We start from the raw sequence: 16,002 nt of genomic DNA on the forward strand, positions 1-16,002 counted from the left end.
CTCTCAAATTTATCGAAAAAATTAATACCACCTAAACTAGTATATTCAAAAAAAAAAAAAAAAAAAAAAAAAAAAAAGGTAGTGGGGCTTCCAGGCACTTCGTGCCTTCTAGCCCTGATGTTGATGTTTAGTATAAATGAAGTTTTTATTCGGAGGACTCTTCTTCTTCCTCCATTGCTTCTGGGAAGAAGCCTTCTTCTGGGTCGAAAACATTATATAATGTGTCGCTTTTCACAAATTATATATGTTTTCATGTTTTGTCACTTTTCTGTCACTTTTCGGGTAAAAACATTTTTATTATTATATATAAATGAATTTTACAAAACCACCGTTACCGTTCTTTGGAAATAAGAGTAAATGTAAAGATATTATATTGAGAGAACTTAAGAAACTACCGAATGGTCTAACATTTGTAGATTTGTTCGGTGGAAGTTTCTATATATCCCATTTGTGCCATACAATATTCCCAGACTCAAAGATTATATGCAATGACTTCGACAACTATATGGACCGTCTCAAACATATACCAGACACAAACAAAATATTGAAAGAGTTAAAAGAAAAGATACCTATAGGTAAGATGGAACGTATACCATTAGATAAGAAAAATATTGTGAGAGAGGTTTTGAAAAAAGCAGAATATATAGACTGGGATAGTATATCTGCTAGACTATTATATAGTGGTGCTATAAGAGTTCATGACATTGAAACACTTATGTCAAAAGTTTTATATCTTAACTATACAAATGTTTTCAAAGAGGACATAGAAAAATATATTGAGGGTATAGAGTTTGTGAGATGTTATTGGACAGAGTTGTATGAAAAATATAAAGACAAGGAAAATGTTTTCTTTATAGTGGACCCGCCGTTCTATAACACATGGGATTTTCAATACCAAGTAGACTGGACTTTGAGAGACTCTTTAGAAACTTTAGACGTTTTACATAACCATCCATGCTTTTACTTTACATCCGATAAAAGTGGTTTGGAAAGTGTCATGAGATGGTTAGAGGACATACATGACTATGAGTTTAGATACGATAAGATAGAATATGAGAGAGGTCCTATAAACTGGAGAAAGTGTCATAACAAAGAAATTTTACTAGTAAGTAAATGTGGTTTGAAATAGGACTACTTGTTTTAGGTTTTTTCCATTGTGTCATTTATTTATTTGACGTGGCAGAAAAGTACAGAGAATATGAAGATGAACCAATGCCTGCAAATGTTCAGTATATGTACTCGTAAGAGATATTTTTATCTAATATTAAATGGACGCACAGAACTTAGCGAATGCACAGCAACCTGGACAACCAAACCCAGAGAATATTCCAAATGAAGTTAGAATACAAACTGCAATGGCAAACTATGGTCAAGTGCCAACAGATGTACAAATGCAAACTGCCATGTCAAATGACGCTGCGTTAGGCTTGCCACCATGGTATGCAAATATGAGATGGAAAGAGTTTTATACAAACCCTGAAGTGGGATATAAACAACTCTATGCAGATGACGCGAACACAGGAGTTGACCCAGAATATGTTTTCTACCAGAGGAGAAACAGAATGTATGAGCTCCAGTTAAAGAATGCTATGGAACTCAACAGGAAACGTAAGAGACTAGGCGGACATTAGATTTTTACATATAGTAAAATGGGTTTCTTCAGTAAGATAGGAAACTTCTTTCGAAATGTTGGAAGAGGTATATGGAATGGAATAAAAACCGTAGGAAGAGGAATTTGGAACGGTGTCAAAAATATTGGTAAAAGAGTAGGTCAGTTTGTTGGTATTATACCTAAAGACCCTGAACCAGAAGAACAAGCTCCTGTTATACAACAGCCTGAACCTGCACCACAGTCTAGTTGGCAACCAAATCCAACACCTCAACCGTATTAAAAAATTATATTTTTACCGTTCGATAGTAGTTGTATATGAAACTAAGTTCTAAGTAAAACGCATGGTATAATGGAATTATTCTTTTTCTTCCATCTGTAGTAAACCATACTTGAAAGTCTGAAATACTTCCACTTGGTGGTTCATATAACTTTGTAGGTTTTTCGTAAAAGTCATTTGCCAAGCATAAGAAAGAGTTTTGGGCGCCAGAAAATGAAGCATGAACAATAATAGCAGCTGGGTCGAAAACATCTTTAAATAAATATGGTTCATCTCTTGCATATCGACTGTAAATATTTGCTAAAGGAAGTTCGACTTTCTGATTTAACATTCTTTGCAAATAATACCATGACATTGCAGTGAATTCTGTATATATTTGTTCGTCTTTCTTTGGATTGTCTTCGTAGATTTGAAATGACACTTGTGAATTTTGTTTGTCATATACAATTCTCACATAAAGTGTGCTCTCGGTATTTGCATATTCATCAGCATATTTTGCATAACATGAATTTATTTTATCTTCTATATTTTTTAACGCAGTCTGTAGAGAAGATGAAAGGTCAACTTGTATTAGCTCAATTTCTTCCCACATTTTTCGTTTCCCTTCAGATATATAATCTATATGAAACCTTACAATAAATGGAAAACTTTTATCTTCTACAGACACAAACTTCATTCTACGAAAGCCAATAGCTTTTGTGACAGATGGGTCTCTTAACCATCTAAGTGGGTAGTCAAAACGATAGCCTTCATGCTTTACGGTCTCTGTCTCAAACTTTTGACCGACATTCGTAAAAAGTTCATCTAATGGTTTAGTTGTAGCAACTCTTGAATTTTCTTTTTCTATTGGAAGCATATTTTATCTAGAATAAAAATGTCGAAAGAAACAGCGTCTATGAGAGAAATACAACACAACCGACAACTCATTATGCAAGCTCTAAATAAGAACACAACAAACTTTTCAAACTATTCTAAGATATCTGAGTCATTGAAAGAAGGAAACCTAAAACTGACATTAAACCCAATGACAGATGAGTTTCTGTTTCAAGACAATAAGAACCATACTGTTTGTATAAATCCAACAAAAAGAACTTTAAACGAGAAACCTATAGATGAACTTCTTTTGAAAGCAGATATTGACAACAAAGCTGACAAAGAGTATGTCATTGAAAAAGTTCAAGAAGAACATGACAGAGCAGATGCAACATATGCAACAAAAGCAGATGTTGACAACAAAGCTGACAAAACATATGTTAACGATGAGTTAGCATGCGTGGCTAGTGCGTTAGTGAAGAAGGCAGATAAGGAATATGTGGATGAAAAAGACAATGAAATTAAAGAAAGGGTTGAATGGTATAATGAACGGACATCGAAGATTTTAAAAACGAAAGCTGATACAGGATGGGTTTCAGGGTGTTTAGACCTTAAAGCCGACAAAGAAACTGTAGATATGTTGGCACAAACGGTTTCAAGTCATACCAGAGGTTTAATGGAAGATGGACAACAGTTGAAAGAGCTTGAGAAAGGTGTTACAGAGTTAAGGAATACAAAAGCAGACTCGACATGGATAAAAGGATATGTAGATGCAACAAAAGAACGTATTTTCGCATGGACAGAAGGAACATACCCACAAAAATATCATAGACATAGCATCTCTGACGTAAATGAACTTGAAGAAAAGTTATATAAAAAAGCAGACAAAACAGAGCTTCAAACATTAAAGACAGAAATACTTCAAACATTATATCCTATAGGCTCTATTTATACGTCAATGAACTCTACCAGACCAGAAGTAGTACTTGGTTTTGGAACTTGGACTCAAATAGTCGACAGGTTTTTGTATTGTGCAAACTCTTCAAAGGAAACAGGTGGAAGTAAAACGATTTCAGGTGAAAATTTACCTGCACACAGTCACTACATAGATTTAAGTACATCTCAAGCAGGTTGGCATAAGCATAGATATTGGGATTGGTCAGGAATGACAAAAGGTAAAGGATATGATGTTAAAGACGACGTTAAGTTTGCTATAAATTGTTACTGGAGTAACACTGAGGGAGGAGGAAACCATACACATCGCGTTTCAGGATATACGCAAACAACGGGACAAAGTAAAGACTACATGCCACCTTACATGACAGTTTACGCATGGTATAGAAATGCTTAGTCGTCATTTTCAACTTCTTTAGCATATTCGTCAGGAGTTGTCTTATATTTGTTAGGAACTGTCTTTGAAAGTATACCACCTTGAACTTTGACAAGTTTGAAACGAGGTCTGACAATAGTAGTTTTATCTTCTGCTTGCAGTGTGTACATTTTGCCATGTTTGCCTAAAACTTCATAATATTCTCTTGTATACTTTCTTCTATTTTTACGAACACGAATGCGAGTACCTGTCGAGTTCCCATTGTTGTCATAGTCAATAGTATTTTCATATGGGTCGCGTTTAGGTATTTCTATTTTTACTTTGTCACCTTTCTTAAGTTTGAAGCCTGGCATTCTTTCTTGTTTGTCTCTTTTGACTAAACTATTAAATATATAGTCTTTCTCTAAGTCAGGGTTGTTTTTCATTTCTTCGGGGAGTGGTTTCCCAAACCTTTTTGTTTACGGCTATTGTAAATATTTAAAACTTGTCTCATCTTTGCCATGGAGAAGTGTCTATATTTGTCGTCATATGACATTTCATCTACCTCACCACCTTGTGGTTGGTTTAAGTCTCTTAAGATTTTTATACAACTGTCAATGACACCAAGAGCAGAATGGTTTTGGTCGACAATGAAATATTGGTTTACATTTTTTGAACGCAGATAGTTTTTAATATCGTCTGATTTGAAAGAACTTTCACAGTCAGATGTCAGTTTTGTTGGATGGTATTTGTCAACGAATATTGTCAAAGCAGTTTTCACATCTAAAATATTTTTGGACATAATGGTATGGCTTCACAGTATCTTGTGTTTTGACCGACAAATATTAGCCAGTATGGTGGTCCATCTTCTCTATACCTCGGAATGTTTTCCAAGATATCCATAAACCAAGCATTTGGTGTTGAACTAAAGATTTTTATCATGAGTGCTTTTTTGTTGCCTTAGAAACATAGGGGTCCTTGTTTGGATTCGTCATTTTTTACCCTATAAGAAATGGGTTTATTTGGCGCATTAGCAGGAGTTGCATCCAGATTTTTGCCCGCAGTGGGAACAATAGCCAGAGGTGTATTTGGAGTTGGAAGGAAGATTTTGAGTACATTAGGTATACTTAAAGAGAAAGCACAACCTATTATACAAACTGTACAGAAAGGTTGGGATGTAGCACGAGATGCAGCAAATCTTATTCCAAATCCTGAAACAAGAGGAAAAGTTCAAGGATGGATGGACAATGTAGGAAGACAAGCAGGAAACTATTATAACAAAGCAAATGACTACTATAACCAAGCAGGACACTATATGGACCAAGGTGAAAGATTCTTTAACAGAGGATATAACCATGCACAACAGTGGGTAAACAACAACCAACCTCAACCGCCTCAAACGTGGGGAATGTAAATTTTTTACTGAGATGAAATGAACAATACAGCATTGAGACAAATGGGTTCAAGATGGATTTGTCGACTTCCAGCAGTTACACCAACGTGTTTGTCAAGTTCTTCCTATACCTCAGGAAGTTTTAGACCGACTTAAAAAACCTAAACAACCAGTTGAAAACAAACCAAACTAAAATTTTTTACTGAGATGAAATGACCGAAGAAGTTGAAACGGTAGATTTGACACCACAAACAAAAAGTTCAGAACCATTGTCAAAACCTGTCAAAGAACTTACAGATGAAGAGAAAAATTCAATAATAGAAAGTGCCAGGTCTGGAAATGCAAACCCTAACTATAAAGTCACTTTTCATAGAAATGGAACGGCTAGTATCTCAAAAAAGAAACAGACTCTCACAAATAAAATATTGAAGTCTGAAGGAGCTTTCGAGACAACAGATGGAAAAGTTTACTTCACTGACCAACAGTTCATTATAGAACATCTCATTGACTTAGAGTCGAAATATTCTAAACTTTACAACAAACACAAAAAGTTGAAAGGAAAACAAAAACAAATGGCATATGATATTTATGAAGATGTTGACGACACAACTGTTCCTGCAAGTGAGGTAAAGTCAGAGGAACCGAAAAGTGACGAAAAACCGATAGAAGAAGGGAAGCCAAAAACTGAAGATAAACCAAAACCAAAGTTTAGTCAACCTTCATTAGCTGGTATGGGTTGGCGTCAAAGACTTATGGCAGCAGGCGGTTATGTAAAGTAAAGAAAAAAAATATTTTTTTATTTTTATAAAAATGCCCCCATATAGAATGGATAGAAAATCTGCTAGAATAAAAGCAGAGTTAGAAAGATATGGTTGGAAAGTTTCGAAGAATTTTAAATATAGGAAGGGAAGACCCATAAAAGTCTATGACAAATTGTCTGGTCTTCGCTACGAAATGGATTTGGAAACAGCGCGCGCCAATTATCCAAACAGACTAGAGAGGTTAGAAGAAGAACGTCTTATGGACATGCCTTTCGATGTTAGTGAACCTCAAGTTGAAGGACACGACGGCTTTGCCAGATTCTACTGGAAACATGACGAACAATTGCATCCTTTGAGAAGGAAAAAAGGAAAAGGTGAAGACAAACATGCTCCCATGGAAAGAACAAGATATGCATATGAAAAGTACCGTGAAGTTAGAAGTCAAATTACATCTGGTCGAACCTTTACAGTAAACTTTGACGAAGGAAAGAACAAAGAAGGCTTCATGGGAGTACTTGCTGCCATACAAGACGGAAATAAGAAAGGATACAATCTCAGACTAACCATAACAGATTTGGACGGTCACATTTACTATGCACATGGCAATGTCACAACAGCTGCAACTTCTTGACGCTTTCAAGACTACAAAGAGAGAACAAATGGTTGACTCCGACTCAGACATTTTGAATGCAATTGAAGGAATTGCAAGTGTCAAGTTGAATGGTACCAACCTAACCCTCAAGCAGTCAGACAACATGCTGGATACTTCCCGTTCATAAATAAGTCTGACATTGACTTGACAAGGTATGGAATTTACAATTCAATTGAAACAATTGTCAATGAACCTTGTATTCTTACATGTCTCAGGAACTCTGGTCTTGTTACAGAAGAGAAGATGAAGTATCTTGAGTCATGTGTGAAGACAAGGTACATTCTCAGAGGTCAATTGGCAAAAATTGCACCGTTGGCAAATGTCAATATCCGAGTCAACATACCGACTGAGAAAGGTTCTTCACATGACGACTATGTTGTTGACAAAGACTTACCATGGTTGAAGATTGTAATTGTCCACAACCACTTCATGTTGAACGAAAGTCTTACAAACCCATTGTTCGGAAAAGGCAAGTGCAACATTGTCAGAGCTGTAAACATTCTTTTCGAGAAAGGTTTGTTGGAACCAATTCCAGATGACAAGCTGACAGAAACTTTTGTACCAAAAGACGAAACAAACTTTTCATTGTTAGCAAGACCAAAAGTTGTTCCAGACAAAGTTATAGCACAAAAGAAGTACACTGTTCCAAAAGGAGTTGGATTGTTCGGATACCAACCTGAACCAGAAGAACTTCCAATGAGGTTGCAAGAACTTCAAGATGCTATAAACAAACTTCCATTGAGACATCCAATTGACGTCAAATTGTATTGGAGAGCATCTGAGTTAGGTCAGAAGGTTTTATATGAAACAGGTTGCTTCGACGATGTTTATGAGATAGCAGGCGAAGTTTCTCAGAAGATAAGAGACTCACTTGAATTTCCACGAACTGGACCCATTGGTTGCGACAAGTTCGACTCAACGAAAAGATATACTATGTCGACCTTAACGCTGCATACATGAGGTTCGTCCAATATATCCCGACGGGAATTCCAAACGAAGATGGTGAGTTCCCAGGAAGGAACTATACAGTTGGAAAAGTCATACAACAACTGTATGATATTAGGAAAGCTTCAACCCCCAAACTTGCAATGACACTCAAATTGCTTATGAATTCGACATGGGGATATTCCATTAAGAAACCTCAAGAGATGAAGAGTAAACATTATGAGAAGGTCGACAACTTTGTTGAAAGGTTCTCCTTTTGTTTTGAAGTACGAATTCACTCAAGGTCAAAGTGGCTTAGTAACCACATTAAAACCTATTGTCGAACATTGGTCTTACCCTCAGTTCGCAAAGGCAGTCCTTGACAACTACAACAAATTCTTCTCCGAAGTCAAATCCAAAGTGAAGGTTTACTATGAGAACATTGACGCACTCATGACGAACGAAGAAGGATACAACAAACTCATTGAAATGGGAATGGTCGGTGAAAAGATGGGTCAATTCAAATTGGACAAAATTTTCACCGAAGTTCATGTCCTCTCCAAGCGTAAGTACTGGGGCATACTTGAAGACGGCACAGAAATAAAACATTGCATGAAATAAAAAATTTTTATATTCCTTCCTAGCTAATTTCCGTTTAATTTCATGGTCGCCCTCGGAGTCTTTGAATCGGACAGGTCGAGTTACACCATTCTTGGTCTCAAACTCATATATAACCTGTTTGTCTGTATTTTCGTCGACTATGGCACGAGACACGAACATTGACCAAACGGACAAAAAGTGTCATTTCGGATGGTCCGCAGCCAATCGCATTCGAGCACTTCGAAGAAGCCTTACGTTCCAAGGGAGAGGGTGTCTGGTGCAAGGCAGAGGTCATGAGACTCTACGAGCAGTACATCCTCAATGCCTGGGAGGACAAATCGTCCTTGGAATGGCAATTCTACCAACTCCTCTGGGACGACCTCCTACGCAACTGGGATGACGAAAGAGTCCAATTCAGAGGTCAGGAACTACTTGTCCAAATTATCCTTAATTTAAGCCGCTTACGCAACTAAAAACTTAAATTTACTCGGGTTTCCCCCTAAAATAAAATTTTTTTACTCTTAGAACCACTCGAGGTTCTCCTTACGGTTGTTGAGCTTGTCACCGTCAATGTGTCTGACCTTCGTCTTCTTGCCTGGATTTGGAACCCATTGAATTGCGACAAGCTTGCCCATGGAAATTGAACCGCGATTCCGAAGGTTAAGGTTCAAGTGTCCCAAGTTGTTGAGGACTGGGGTAAGAACCTTGCCTGTCTCCTTGTTGCGGATTTTGTATGGGTAGGGTTGGGAAATTTCATAACTGTCATCGGCAACAAGGGTTGCCCAAACTTCCTCTTCTTCGTGTTTCTCTTCTTCTCTTCTTCCTCTTCCTCTTCTTCGTGTTTCTCTTCTTCCTCGACAATTCCTTCTTCAATTCTGTGTTCACGAATTACGGTGTTGGAGGTTCTGTCCTTTCCGAGTACCTTCCAGATGGCGTCTATCTCTTCGAAGAAACGGTAGATGAGTCTGGCAAGGTCTCGGTTCTCTCTCGCGTAAATGCGCAAGGTTTCCGTCAAATCGTTCAGGACTTTCTCATTGGAAGCTTGGTTCATGAGGAACTCACCTTTAAGTCCCTTCATCTCTTCCATAAGACTACTTTGGAGAGTCTTAACGGTGTTTGTCAGATGAGCTTTCAAATTCAAAATTTGAATTTGAACTGGGCGCTTGTCTGGCAACATTGAAAGGACATCTGCCATTGTGTTCGGCTTCGGTGCTTGTTCGGACATCGAAAAAATGAAGTGGTTTGAGAATGACGGTTTTACTTCAAAAAGCTTGTTATGACGGTTAAGTCATACAACAAGTTTAAAATAATATCTTGTTCTTCTTCTGAACGTTTGTTGTCTCTTCCGATAAAAGTTTCGAACATGAGAACCAAAAAACGTTTTTTGAGATTGCGGAAGAGTTCAGGCAAACGTTCATATTCTGGATATGTTGGGAGCAGTTCGAAACATCTGAGCTGACTTTCGGACAAAATTGGGACAATGTCAGAAAATTCATCTTTGGTCGGACTGCTGAAGGTAAGTCCCTTACAGCTTAATGTAAGTAGCTCTGGTAAAGTCTTCTCATTTCTGCTAACTTTTGGAGTATAGCTTCGTAGTTTAGAAGTTTTAATTTTAATTGTCTTATTCCACTCTTTACTTCTAAACGGTAAGTATCCATGAGGTCAAGAGTAGCTTTGGTAGCTTTAAGTGGAGCTATTTGTTCCTTGACTTCTGCAATTTTGGTTGCAATTGTGGTTTGAGCTCCTTCAAGTTCGCCGTCTATGTCGTTCTCAACACCTTCAACCATAGCTTGAAACTCTTCATCGGTCCATTGAGTTTGGTGTGGGACGAATTTAACTTGCTTCATTCAAAAAATGAAAAAAATGTTTTTACTCAAAGCGTGCCATGTATATGGCTATAAGAAACTTACCAGAAGGCTTCTTCTTCACATGAGTCTTTGGCAACTTGAGTGTTGGTGTTGGAGTTCTTGGGGGAGGTGGCTCTGAAATTTCAAATCTCTCTCGAGCGCAACAACAGATGTCAGAATAACATTCCCCACTGTCTTTCTTGCCACCATAAACTGTGTATTGACCAAACTTGCATTTACAGGAAGACCGGTCAATACAAGGTTCACAGTTGAAATAGTTGTACACAAACCTGTTGAGTACGAGTGTGAGTAAAAACATAAAAAAAGTGAAGTGAAAATGAGATGTTTACAGTACTGGTTGGATGTCGCCTTCTGAGGTTATGTAGAACGGCTGACCCGAGAAGTGAAGGAGACCCTTGAGAATTTGGCTCATTCTTGGGAAAGGGTTCTCTCTGGTTGGAAGTTGTATCCAAGGACGCTTGGCAAAGAACTTGAGAAGAGCTTCTTTCTTTGCTTGCTTTATGTCGTCGTAGGCTGTCCCGTCTGGTATTTGAATTGGAATTCCAGTCGAAGTCTCGAGATTCAAGGCAGCCCTTCCCGTTATCCAACAGTTAACAAGCTTGCCTTTTACATTCTGCCTGAGGAAGTCTTTAACAAGCTCGTTAATTTCAATTAGGTAAATTGCCTCGTCGGTAGGTTCGACCTCGACCATTGCTACTGTCAGAAAAAGTACTGCTACTGTCAGAAAAAGTACTGCTACTGTCAGTAAAAGTACTGCTACTGTCAGAAAAAGTACTGCTACTGACAGTAGCAGTACTGCTAGGAGCAGTAAAAGTACTGCTACGAGCAGTAAAAAGGAAAATTTGAGAGGGTTTTCGACGATAAAGTACTGCTACTGTCAGAAAAAGTACTGCTACTGTCAGAAAAAGTACTGCTACTGTCAGTAAAAGTACTGCTACTGTCAGTAGCAGTACTGCTAGGAGCAGAGATTTTTATCGTTGTGGTCCGACGGTTAAGCCACAAACGAATGTCCGACGTCCCACCAACCGAGTCCATTCCCAAACCAGAGGAACCTAAAGCACCAGCCCCTGCACCTCAGTTCCAGCAAGTCCCTCCACCAAATTACTACCAATTTCCACCTCAAGGTTACTACCAATTTCCACTACAAGGCTTCCCGAACTACCCTCCTCAGCCTATGCCTTACTTCCCCAACCCTTGGATGTTCCAGCAAGCTCCACCCCAATTCCAATTCCAATCTCAATCCAAGAGAGACCAAGAGTTCGAAGAAGGTCTGAACCGTTTACGCAAAGAGTATGCCACAGCCCCTATGGAAGAAGACAGGCTCTCACTCTCTTCCCTCAAATCGACCGATTCGACTCGTACCACAGATTCGGTTCGTGACCGTGAAGACTACCTCAAGCAGTCTGAGAGACTCTTCATCCTACAACCATTTACAGTTGGAGCTCTCAAGAACATGCGCAATTACGAAGGTCAGACACCAGCTGGAGACCGCAAAACAGACGTACTCGCAAGAGCAGTCCAACTGGTCAAGACAAAGACGGAGATAGTTGACTTCATTCTTGCAGCTTGCCCATACAAGTAAAAAAATAAACAATTACGAGTTAAACTTTTTACTCTTTCTTTTCTGAGTTGTTTAGAGCTGGTTTCTCTTGTAGGAACCTTTCGTACTCTTCCATGGTCATGTAATTGCGAATTTGGTACGCAATTCCAGGTTCGTTGTTTTTGAACCTTACGTATGTAACGCTTCCATCCTCCTCAGGGAAGTAAGCTGCTAACATCTGACCAAGTTTTCTCGGTGACTCGGAGCTCATAAAAATGTCACTTTTTAAACGTTAAGTTTTTAGTCTTATTTTACCCTTTGTTTACCCTTTGTTTGTCAATGTAGTATTGGAGTGCAATTTCTCCAAATTCTCTGTGTCGGAGTTCTTCAGCATTTTCCAAGGTGTTCCTGGAGAACTCAAAGAAGTTGTCAAGAACATACTGCCATGCTGCTCTTCGGAGTTCGTCGGTATTTTGGAAGTGTTGCACCTTCGAGTCTTCTGACATGAAAAAATAACACTTTTTCTATTAAACCGTTTACAATTTGAATTTTGTTGCTGAATTCAGCAAAAATATATTTTAGGGTAGAAGGGTATATCTACCCTCTTTTCTACCCTCTTTTCTACCCTCTTGAATTTTCATGAGTTTTCCCGAAATAAAAAATAAAGTTGGTTTTTTTAAAAAAATATTTTTTTATTTTTATTGTAAGAACATGTTAGCAACTACAGCACCAAACTCTTTAGTCATGAATCCAACATCTATGTTAGTAGAGATGAAAAGCTTCATTCCTTCTTCATATACTTTCGAAACAAAAATCCAGAAGATAAAGCAAGAACTTTTAACAAGTAATTTAGACTGTAGTGCGAAAGATGAAACAAATGAACAGTATCTTTATGAAATGCAGGACATTATTGACCATTTACCCAAATTGCCTGAAATCCAACAACAAAAACTAACCATTCCGAATTTGACGAAATAGAAGTCAAAGCAACTGACTCAGTAGAAATAAAGAAGTTCATACGAAAGGTAAATTATGAATTCCTTGGTTTTCATTGCAACCATAAGGTTATGGACAAAGATTGCGACATGGTATATAAGAACATCTCTGACCTTTACAAATCCGAAGAATTTAAGACCTACGACAACTTTGTTTCGTTAGTTGCAAAATGTGTTTGGGAAATAAGAGATAAAGATAGTAGGGGTAAGGTATGGAACGAACAAATAAAACCCGCTATGTTCGAGATGAAGAAAACCATTGACGCCTTAGTCATACTAGCAGGTAAGATTTCAATGTACAATGCTAAAATGAACCCACAATGTTCAAAATGTAAAGCAGCAATGAGGAAATATAACTACTCCGTCAAAGAGATAGAACGTATGCGAAACGACTATGCTGACTTAAAGAAAGAAGTAGAGAAACCAGCAGAAGATAAAATGGACATGTTGACATTTCTGAACAAAAACTATCCAACAGCTGACGATTTCCTTCTATCTGATGTCAAGAAGAAATATAAAGAAACCTTCGGCATTGTTAAAACATTCGATGTACTGACAGAAGAAATAGAAGCTACGAAATTGTTTAGAATTTCACGAATTCACAATGTTTACCATGTAAAACGCTTATAAAATAACTGGGGTAGAAAAGAGGGTAGAAAAGAGGGTAGAGCTACCCATCTACCCTAAATTATATTTTTATTGAATTCTGAGTAAAATTCTGAGTAAAATAATTTTTAGGGCATGTGTCAAACCGTTGAGTTTTCACAAAATTTAAAAAATAACGTTTACCATGTAAAACGTTTATAAAATAACTGGGGTAGAAATGAGGGTAGAAAACGGGGTAGATATACCCTTCTACCCTAAAATATATTTTTGCTGAAAAAAATGACCAAATTTCATGAAATTTCTCTAGACCGACTTTTACAGGGGTAGCCAAAACTCATGAAAACAGTGAAAAATAACAGAGTATTTTGACAACTTCAAACAAGCAGAGTAAATGAACCATTTATTTTTATTGACTTTTTACAATTTGAACTTTGTTTGCGTAGATATGAATTCTGAAAGAAGTATGAGGGTCTTGTATGACTTTGTACTTCTCCCATAGTTCATGTCTGTCAAACTTACCTGCCATGGACTCTTTCATAAGTTCCATGAAATCGTCTTCGGACAATCCAGGGAAAAGTATGATATCAGTAAGTATTCTTTTAACATCCTTACTTAAACTCTTTGCTGTCTGTACACAAATGACAACTGAGATGTTAAAGTGTCTGAGCTTCTTAAGAATTCGACACATATCTTGTTCTCTGTTCTTTAACAAAGGATGAGAAGCAAAGTCATCTAAGATAAGAAGACATCTATGAGGGTAAGTCTTCCAATCGTACGATTGCAATTTCTTCGAAATGTATTCTATCTCTTTCTGTTTGTTTCTGAAGTGTTTCTTCTCTAATATTCTCTGCATTTCCTCATTTGGGTCTTTAAACTTAGAATTTATATACTCATTTATAGCATTATACTTCAAAACTCTTCTTTGGTACTTCTTTATCCAATCTAACAACTCAGAGTCTTTTATACATACTAACTTAGACTTCTTTATAATATCTTTGAACGAATTGACGGTTTGGTCAAATTGACCAGAAGTCGAACAAATGACAACTAACTCATAAAATGGGTTCTTCTCATCTAGTTCTTGTTGTTGTGCAGCCATTTTAAGATAAGTGAAAGTCTTACCCGACCCAGGTGGTGCAATTAGACCTGTTATACCATTCTGAGCAAATAAGAACTTGTCATGTATGGGTTTTATCTGAGCATTTTCTAACTTCCTCTTGTTCTTGTTTAAAACATTCTCAAATTTCTTGTCAATGTCAGCAAACTTTTTTTCTAACATATTTTTAGAAAAATTAAAAATTTTATCTTTTAGAAAATGTCTAGCGATTTCGCTATCTATATTCGAGACAAACTTTTTGACAGCAAAACATCTGTCGACCATAAAATCTTACATAGTGTAAACAAGAAAGGGAATTTGTTCTAAAGTTCTGTTTCTGGGAATATGACAAGAACCATAAAACATTAGGCAGAGAAGTCTTAAGTTTGTCAATGACAGACTTGTTGACAGAGATGACGCGATTGGAAAGATGAAGTCCAACAAAAGTTCTTAGAATGCAAAGAAGACACATGCGCTTTGAAGATGAAATAGAAAACAGAATAGAAGAGCTATTAAAGGACAAAGAACTTTTACATAAATATGGTTGCGCCAAATTTGACATAACTCCACCAGAGAAGAAGAAGAAGAGAGAAAAGAAAGAAAAGAAAGTAGAAGAAGAGAAGAAAGAACCTGAACCAGTTCCAGAGAAAAAGAAATTTGACATGTAAAAATAAAATTTTATTTTTAGAACATTTCTGGGTCAATGTCAATGTTCTCTTCCTCTTTAGGAGCAAACACTGGCTTAGACTCTAAAATCTTTTTACCCAATTTACCCTTGAACTTCAACTATCTTAGACTCATAATATTCATAGTCGTCTGCTTTCTTTGGTTCATAAGGTATAACAAGTTTGTATGCTTTGCCTTCTTTAAGGTTTGAGAACCTTCTGTCAAAATTTTCTTTGACTGCTAACAAACCTTCTATGTCTAAGTCTTCAAATTTCGCACCATTTTTAGTCACAATAGCAAACTTAACTGGTTCGATGTTCCAAACTTTTGTCAAATGTAGACTTTTCAAAATGGTAGAAGTAAACATTCAAATAAGCGAATGGGTCTAGTTCTTCTTTAAGTCCTGACATATATTTGTTGACTGAAATATATTTCGTCATCTTTTCTATCGGATAAAAAAATATTTTTTTAAAATTTACTCATAAAAATTTTTCTTTGTATATACGCCGTTCTGAACATCTAAAAGACTTTTGACATTTGCCAAGAATGTTCGTTTAGAAGCTGCCATATAACCATATTCTTGACAATACTGTTTATACGAGTCGTACAATGACCTTTCATCTAAACACTCAAAGTTAGTCTCATCTATAAACAGTTCATATACACTCTTGTTTGCTTCTAACAATGTTTGTCTTTCTTCGGTATGTGGAATTTGTCTTGGATTGAACTTTAGAAATATCTAATGTCATGAAAATATGAGAACAAGTGGTTGTAAAAGTCAGATGTCAAGTTTCTGCTAAGTCGTCAAAATATTCTGTATCTTGCATATGAGAATCTGACGTTCTGACAACTACATATCTTCTGTCAGAACTTTCTAACTTCATCGGAAC

The 16,002-nt window shown here is 37.0% G+C and overlaps 10 protein-coding genes and 7 pseudogenes across 17 annotated transcripts, besides 1 other annotated feature; 11 read left to right on the forward strand and 6 right to left on the reverse strand.

The window, feature by feature from the left end:
• Positions 1–310: 310 nt before the first annotated feature.
• Positions 311–1,129, forward strand: TVAGG3_1089190 (phage tail repeat-like family; the record flags this gene model as incomplete). Its single annotated transcript, XM_051256971.1, has 1 exon — positions 311–1,129. One exon carries the CDS (start codon positions 311–313, stop codon positions 1,127–1,129), a length of 819 nt encoding a protein of 272 aa, XP_051075803.1.
• Positions 1,130–1,268: 139 nt separating this feature from the next.
• TVAGG3_1089200 (uncharacterized protein) lies at positions 1,269–1,631 on the forward strand (the record flags this gene model as incomplete). Its single annotated transcript, XM_051256972.1, has 1 exon — positions 1,269–1,631. One exon carries the CDS (start codon positions 1,269–1,271, stop codon positions 1,629–1,631), a length of 363 nt encoding a protein of 120 aa, XP_051075804.1.
• Positions 1,632–1,649: 18 nt separating this feature from the next.
• Positions 1,650–1,892, forward strand: TVAGG3_1089210 (serine threonine-protein phosphatase family; the record flags this gene model as incomplete). The annotated part of the gene is made up of 1 exon (XM_051256973.1): positions 1,650–1,892. The coding sequence occupies one exon, from the start codon at positions 1,650–1,652 to the stop codon at positions 1,890–1,892; it is 243 nt and encodes an 80-aa protein (XP_051075805.1).
• A 4-nt stretch (positions 1,893–1,896) lies between these two features.
• TVAGG3_1089220 (uncharacterized protein) lies at positions 1,897–2,481 on the reverse strand (the record flags this gene model as incomplete). Its single annotated transcript, XM_051256974.1, has 1 exon — positions 1,897–2,481. The coding sequence occupies one exon, from the start codon at positions 2,479–2,481 to the stop codon at positions 1,897–1,899; it is 585 nt and encodes a 194-aa protein (XP_051075806.1).
• A 402-nt stretch (positions 2,482–2,883) lies between these two features.
• Positions 2,884–16,002: a mobile genetic element.
• Positions 5,024–5,380, forward strand: TVAGG3_1089240 (annotated as a pseudogene). The gene has a single exon. A coding segment is annotated over exon 1 (357 nt).
• On the forward strand, positions 5,617–6,183 carry TVAGG3_1089250 (phage tail repeat-like family; the record flags this gene model as incomplete). Its single annotated transcript, XM_051256975.1, has 1 exon — positions 5,617–6,183. One exon carries the CDS (start codon positions 5,617–5,619, stop codon positions 6,181–6,183), a length of 567 nt encoding a protein of 188 aa, XP_051075807.1.
• TVAGG3_1089260 lies at positions 6,560–7,964 on the forward strand (annotated as a pseudogene). Its single transcript has one exon. A coding segment is annotated over exon 1 (1,405 nt).
• On the forward strand, positions 8,021–8,362 carry TVAGG3_1089270 (annotated as a pseudogene). The gene has a single exon. A coding segment is annotated over exon 1 (342 nt).
• Positions 8,863–9,566, reverse strand: TVAGG3_1089280 (annotated as a pseudogene). Its single transcript has one exon. A coding segment is annotated over exon 1 (704 nt).
• Positions 9,877–10,188, reverse strand: TVAGG3_1089290 (annotated as a pseudogene). Its single transcript has one exon. A coding segment is annotated over exon 1 (312 nt).
• Positions 10,211–10,507, reverse strand: TVAGG3_1089300 (uncharacterized protein; the record flags this gene model as incomplete). Its single annotated transcript, XM_051256976.1, has 1 exon — positions 10,211–10,507. The coding sequence occupies one exon, from the start codon at positions 10,505–10,507 to the stop codon at positions 10,211–10,213; it is 297 nt and encodes a 98-aa protein (XP_051075808.1).
• On the forward strand, positions 11,216–11,791 carry TVAGG3_1089310 (beta-sandwich domain of Sec23/24 family; the record flags this gene model as incomplete). Its single annotated transcript, XM_001294193.1, has 1 exon — positions 11,216–11,791. The coding sequence occupies one exon, from the start codon at positions 11,216–11,218 to the stop codon at positions 11,789–11,791; it is 576 nt and encodes a 191-aa protein (XP_001294194.1).
• On the reverse strand, positions 11,820–12,020 carry TVAGG3_1089320 (uncharacterized protein; the record flags this gene model as incomplete). The annotated part of the gene is made up of 1 exon (XM_051256977.1): positions 11,820–12,020. The coding sequence occupies one exon, from the start codon at positions 12,018–12,020 to the stop codon at positions 11,820–11,822; it is 201 nt and encodes a 66-aa protein (XP_051075809.1).
• Positions 12,461–13,009, forward strand: TVAGG3_1089330 (annotated as a pseudogene). Its single transcript has one exon. A coding segment is annotated over exon 1 (549 nt).
• TVAGG3_1089340 (organellar and viral DNA polymerase type B) lies at positions 13,054–13,374 on the forward strand (the record flags this gene model as incomplete). The annotated part of the gene is made up of 1 exon (XM_051256978.1): positions 13,054–13,374. The coding sequence occupies one exon, from the start codon at positions 13,054–13,056 to the stop codon at positions 13,372–13,374; it is 321 nt and encodes a 106-aa protein (XP_051075810.1).
• TVAGG3_1089350 (protein of unknown function, DUF4106 family) lies at positions 13,757–14,203 on the reverse strand (the record flags this gene model as incomplete). Its single annotated transcript, XM_051256979.1, has 1 exon — positions 13,757–14,203. One exon carries the CDS (start codon positions 14,201–14,203, stop codon positions 13,757–13,759), a length of 447 nt encoding a protein of 148 aa, XP_051075811.1.
• On the forward strand, positions 14,953–15,114 carry TVAGG3_1089360 (annotated as a pseudogene). The gene has a single exon. A coding segment is annotated over exon 1 (162 nt).

This window comes from Trichomonas vaginalis (genome assembly GCF_026262505.1).
Source record: "Trichomonas vaginalis G3 chromosome Unknown ctg_179, whole genome shotgun sequence".
Lineage (NCBI taxonomy): Eukaryota > Parabasalia > Trichomonadida > Trichomonadidae > Trichomonas > Trichomonas vaginalis.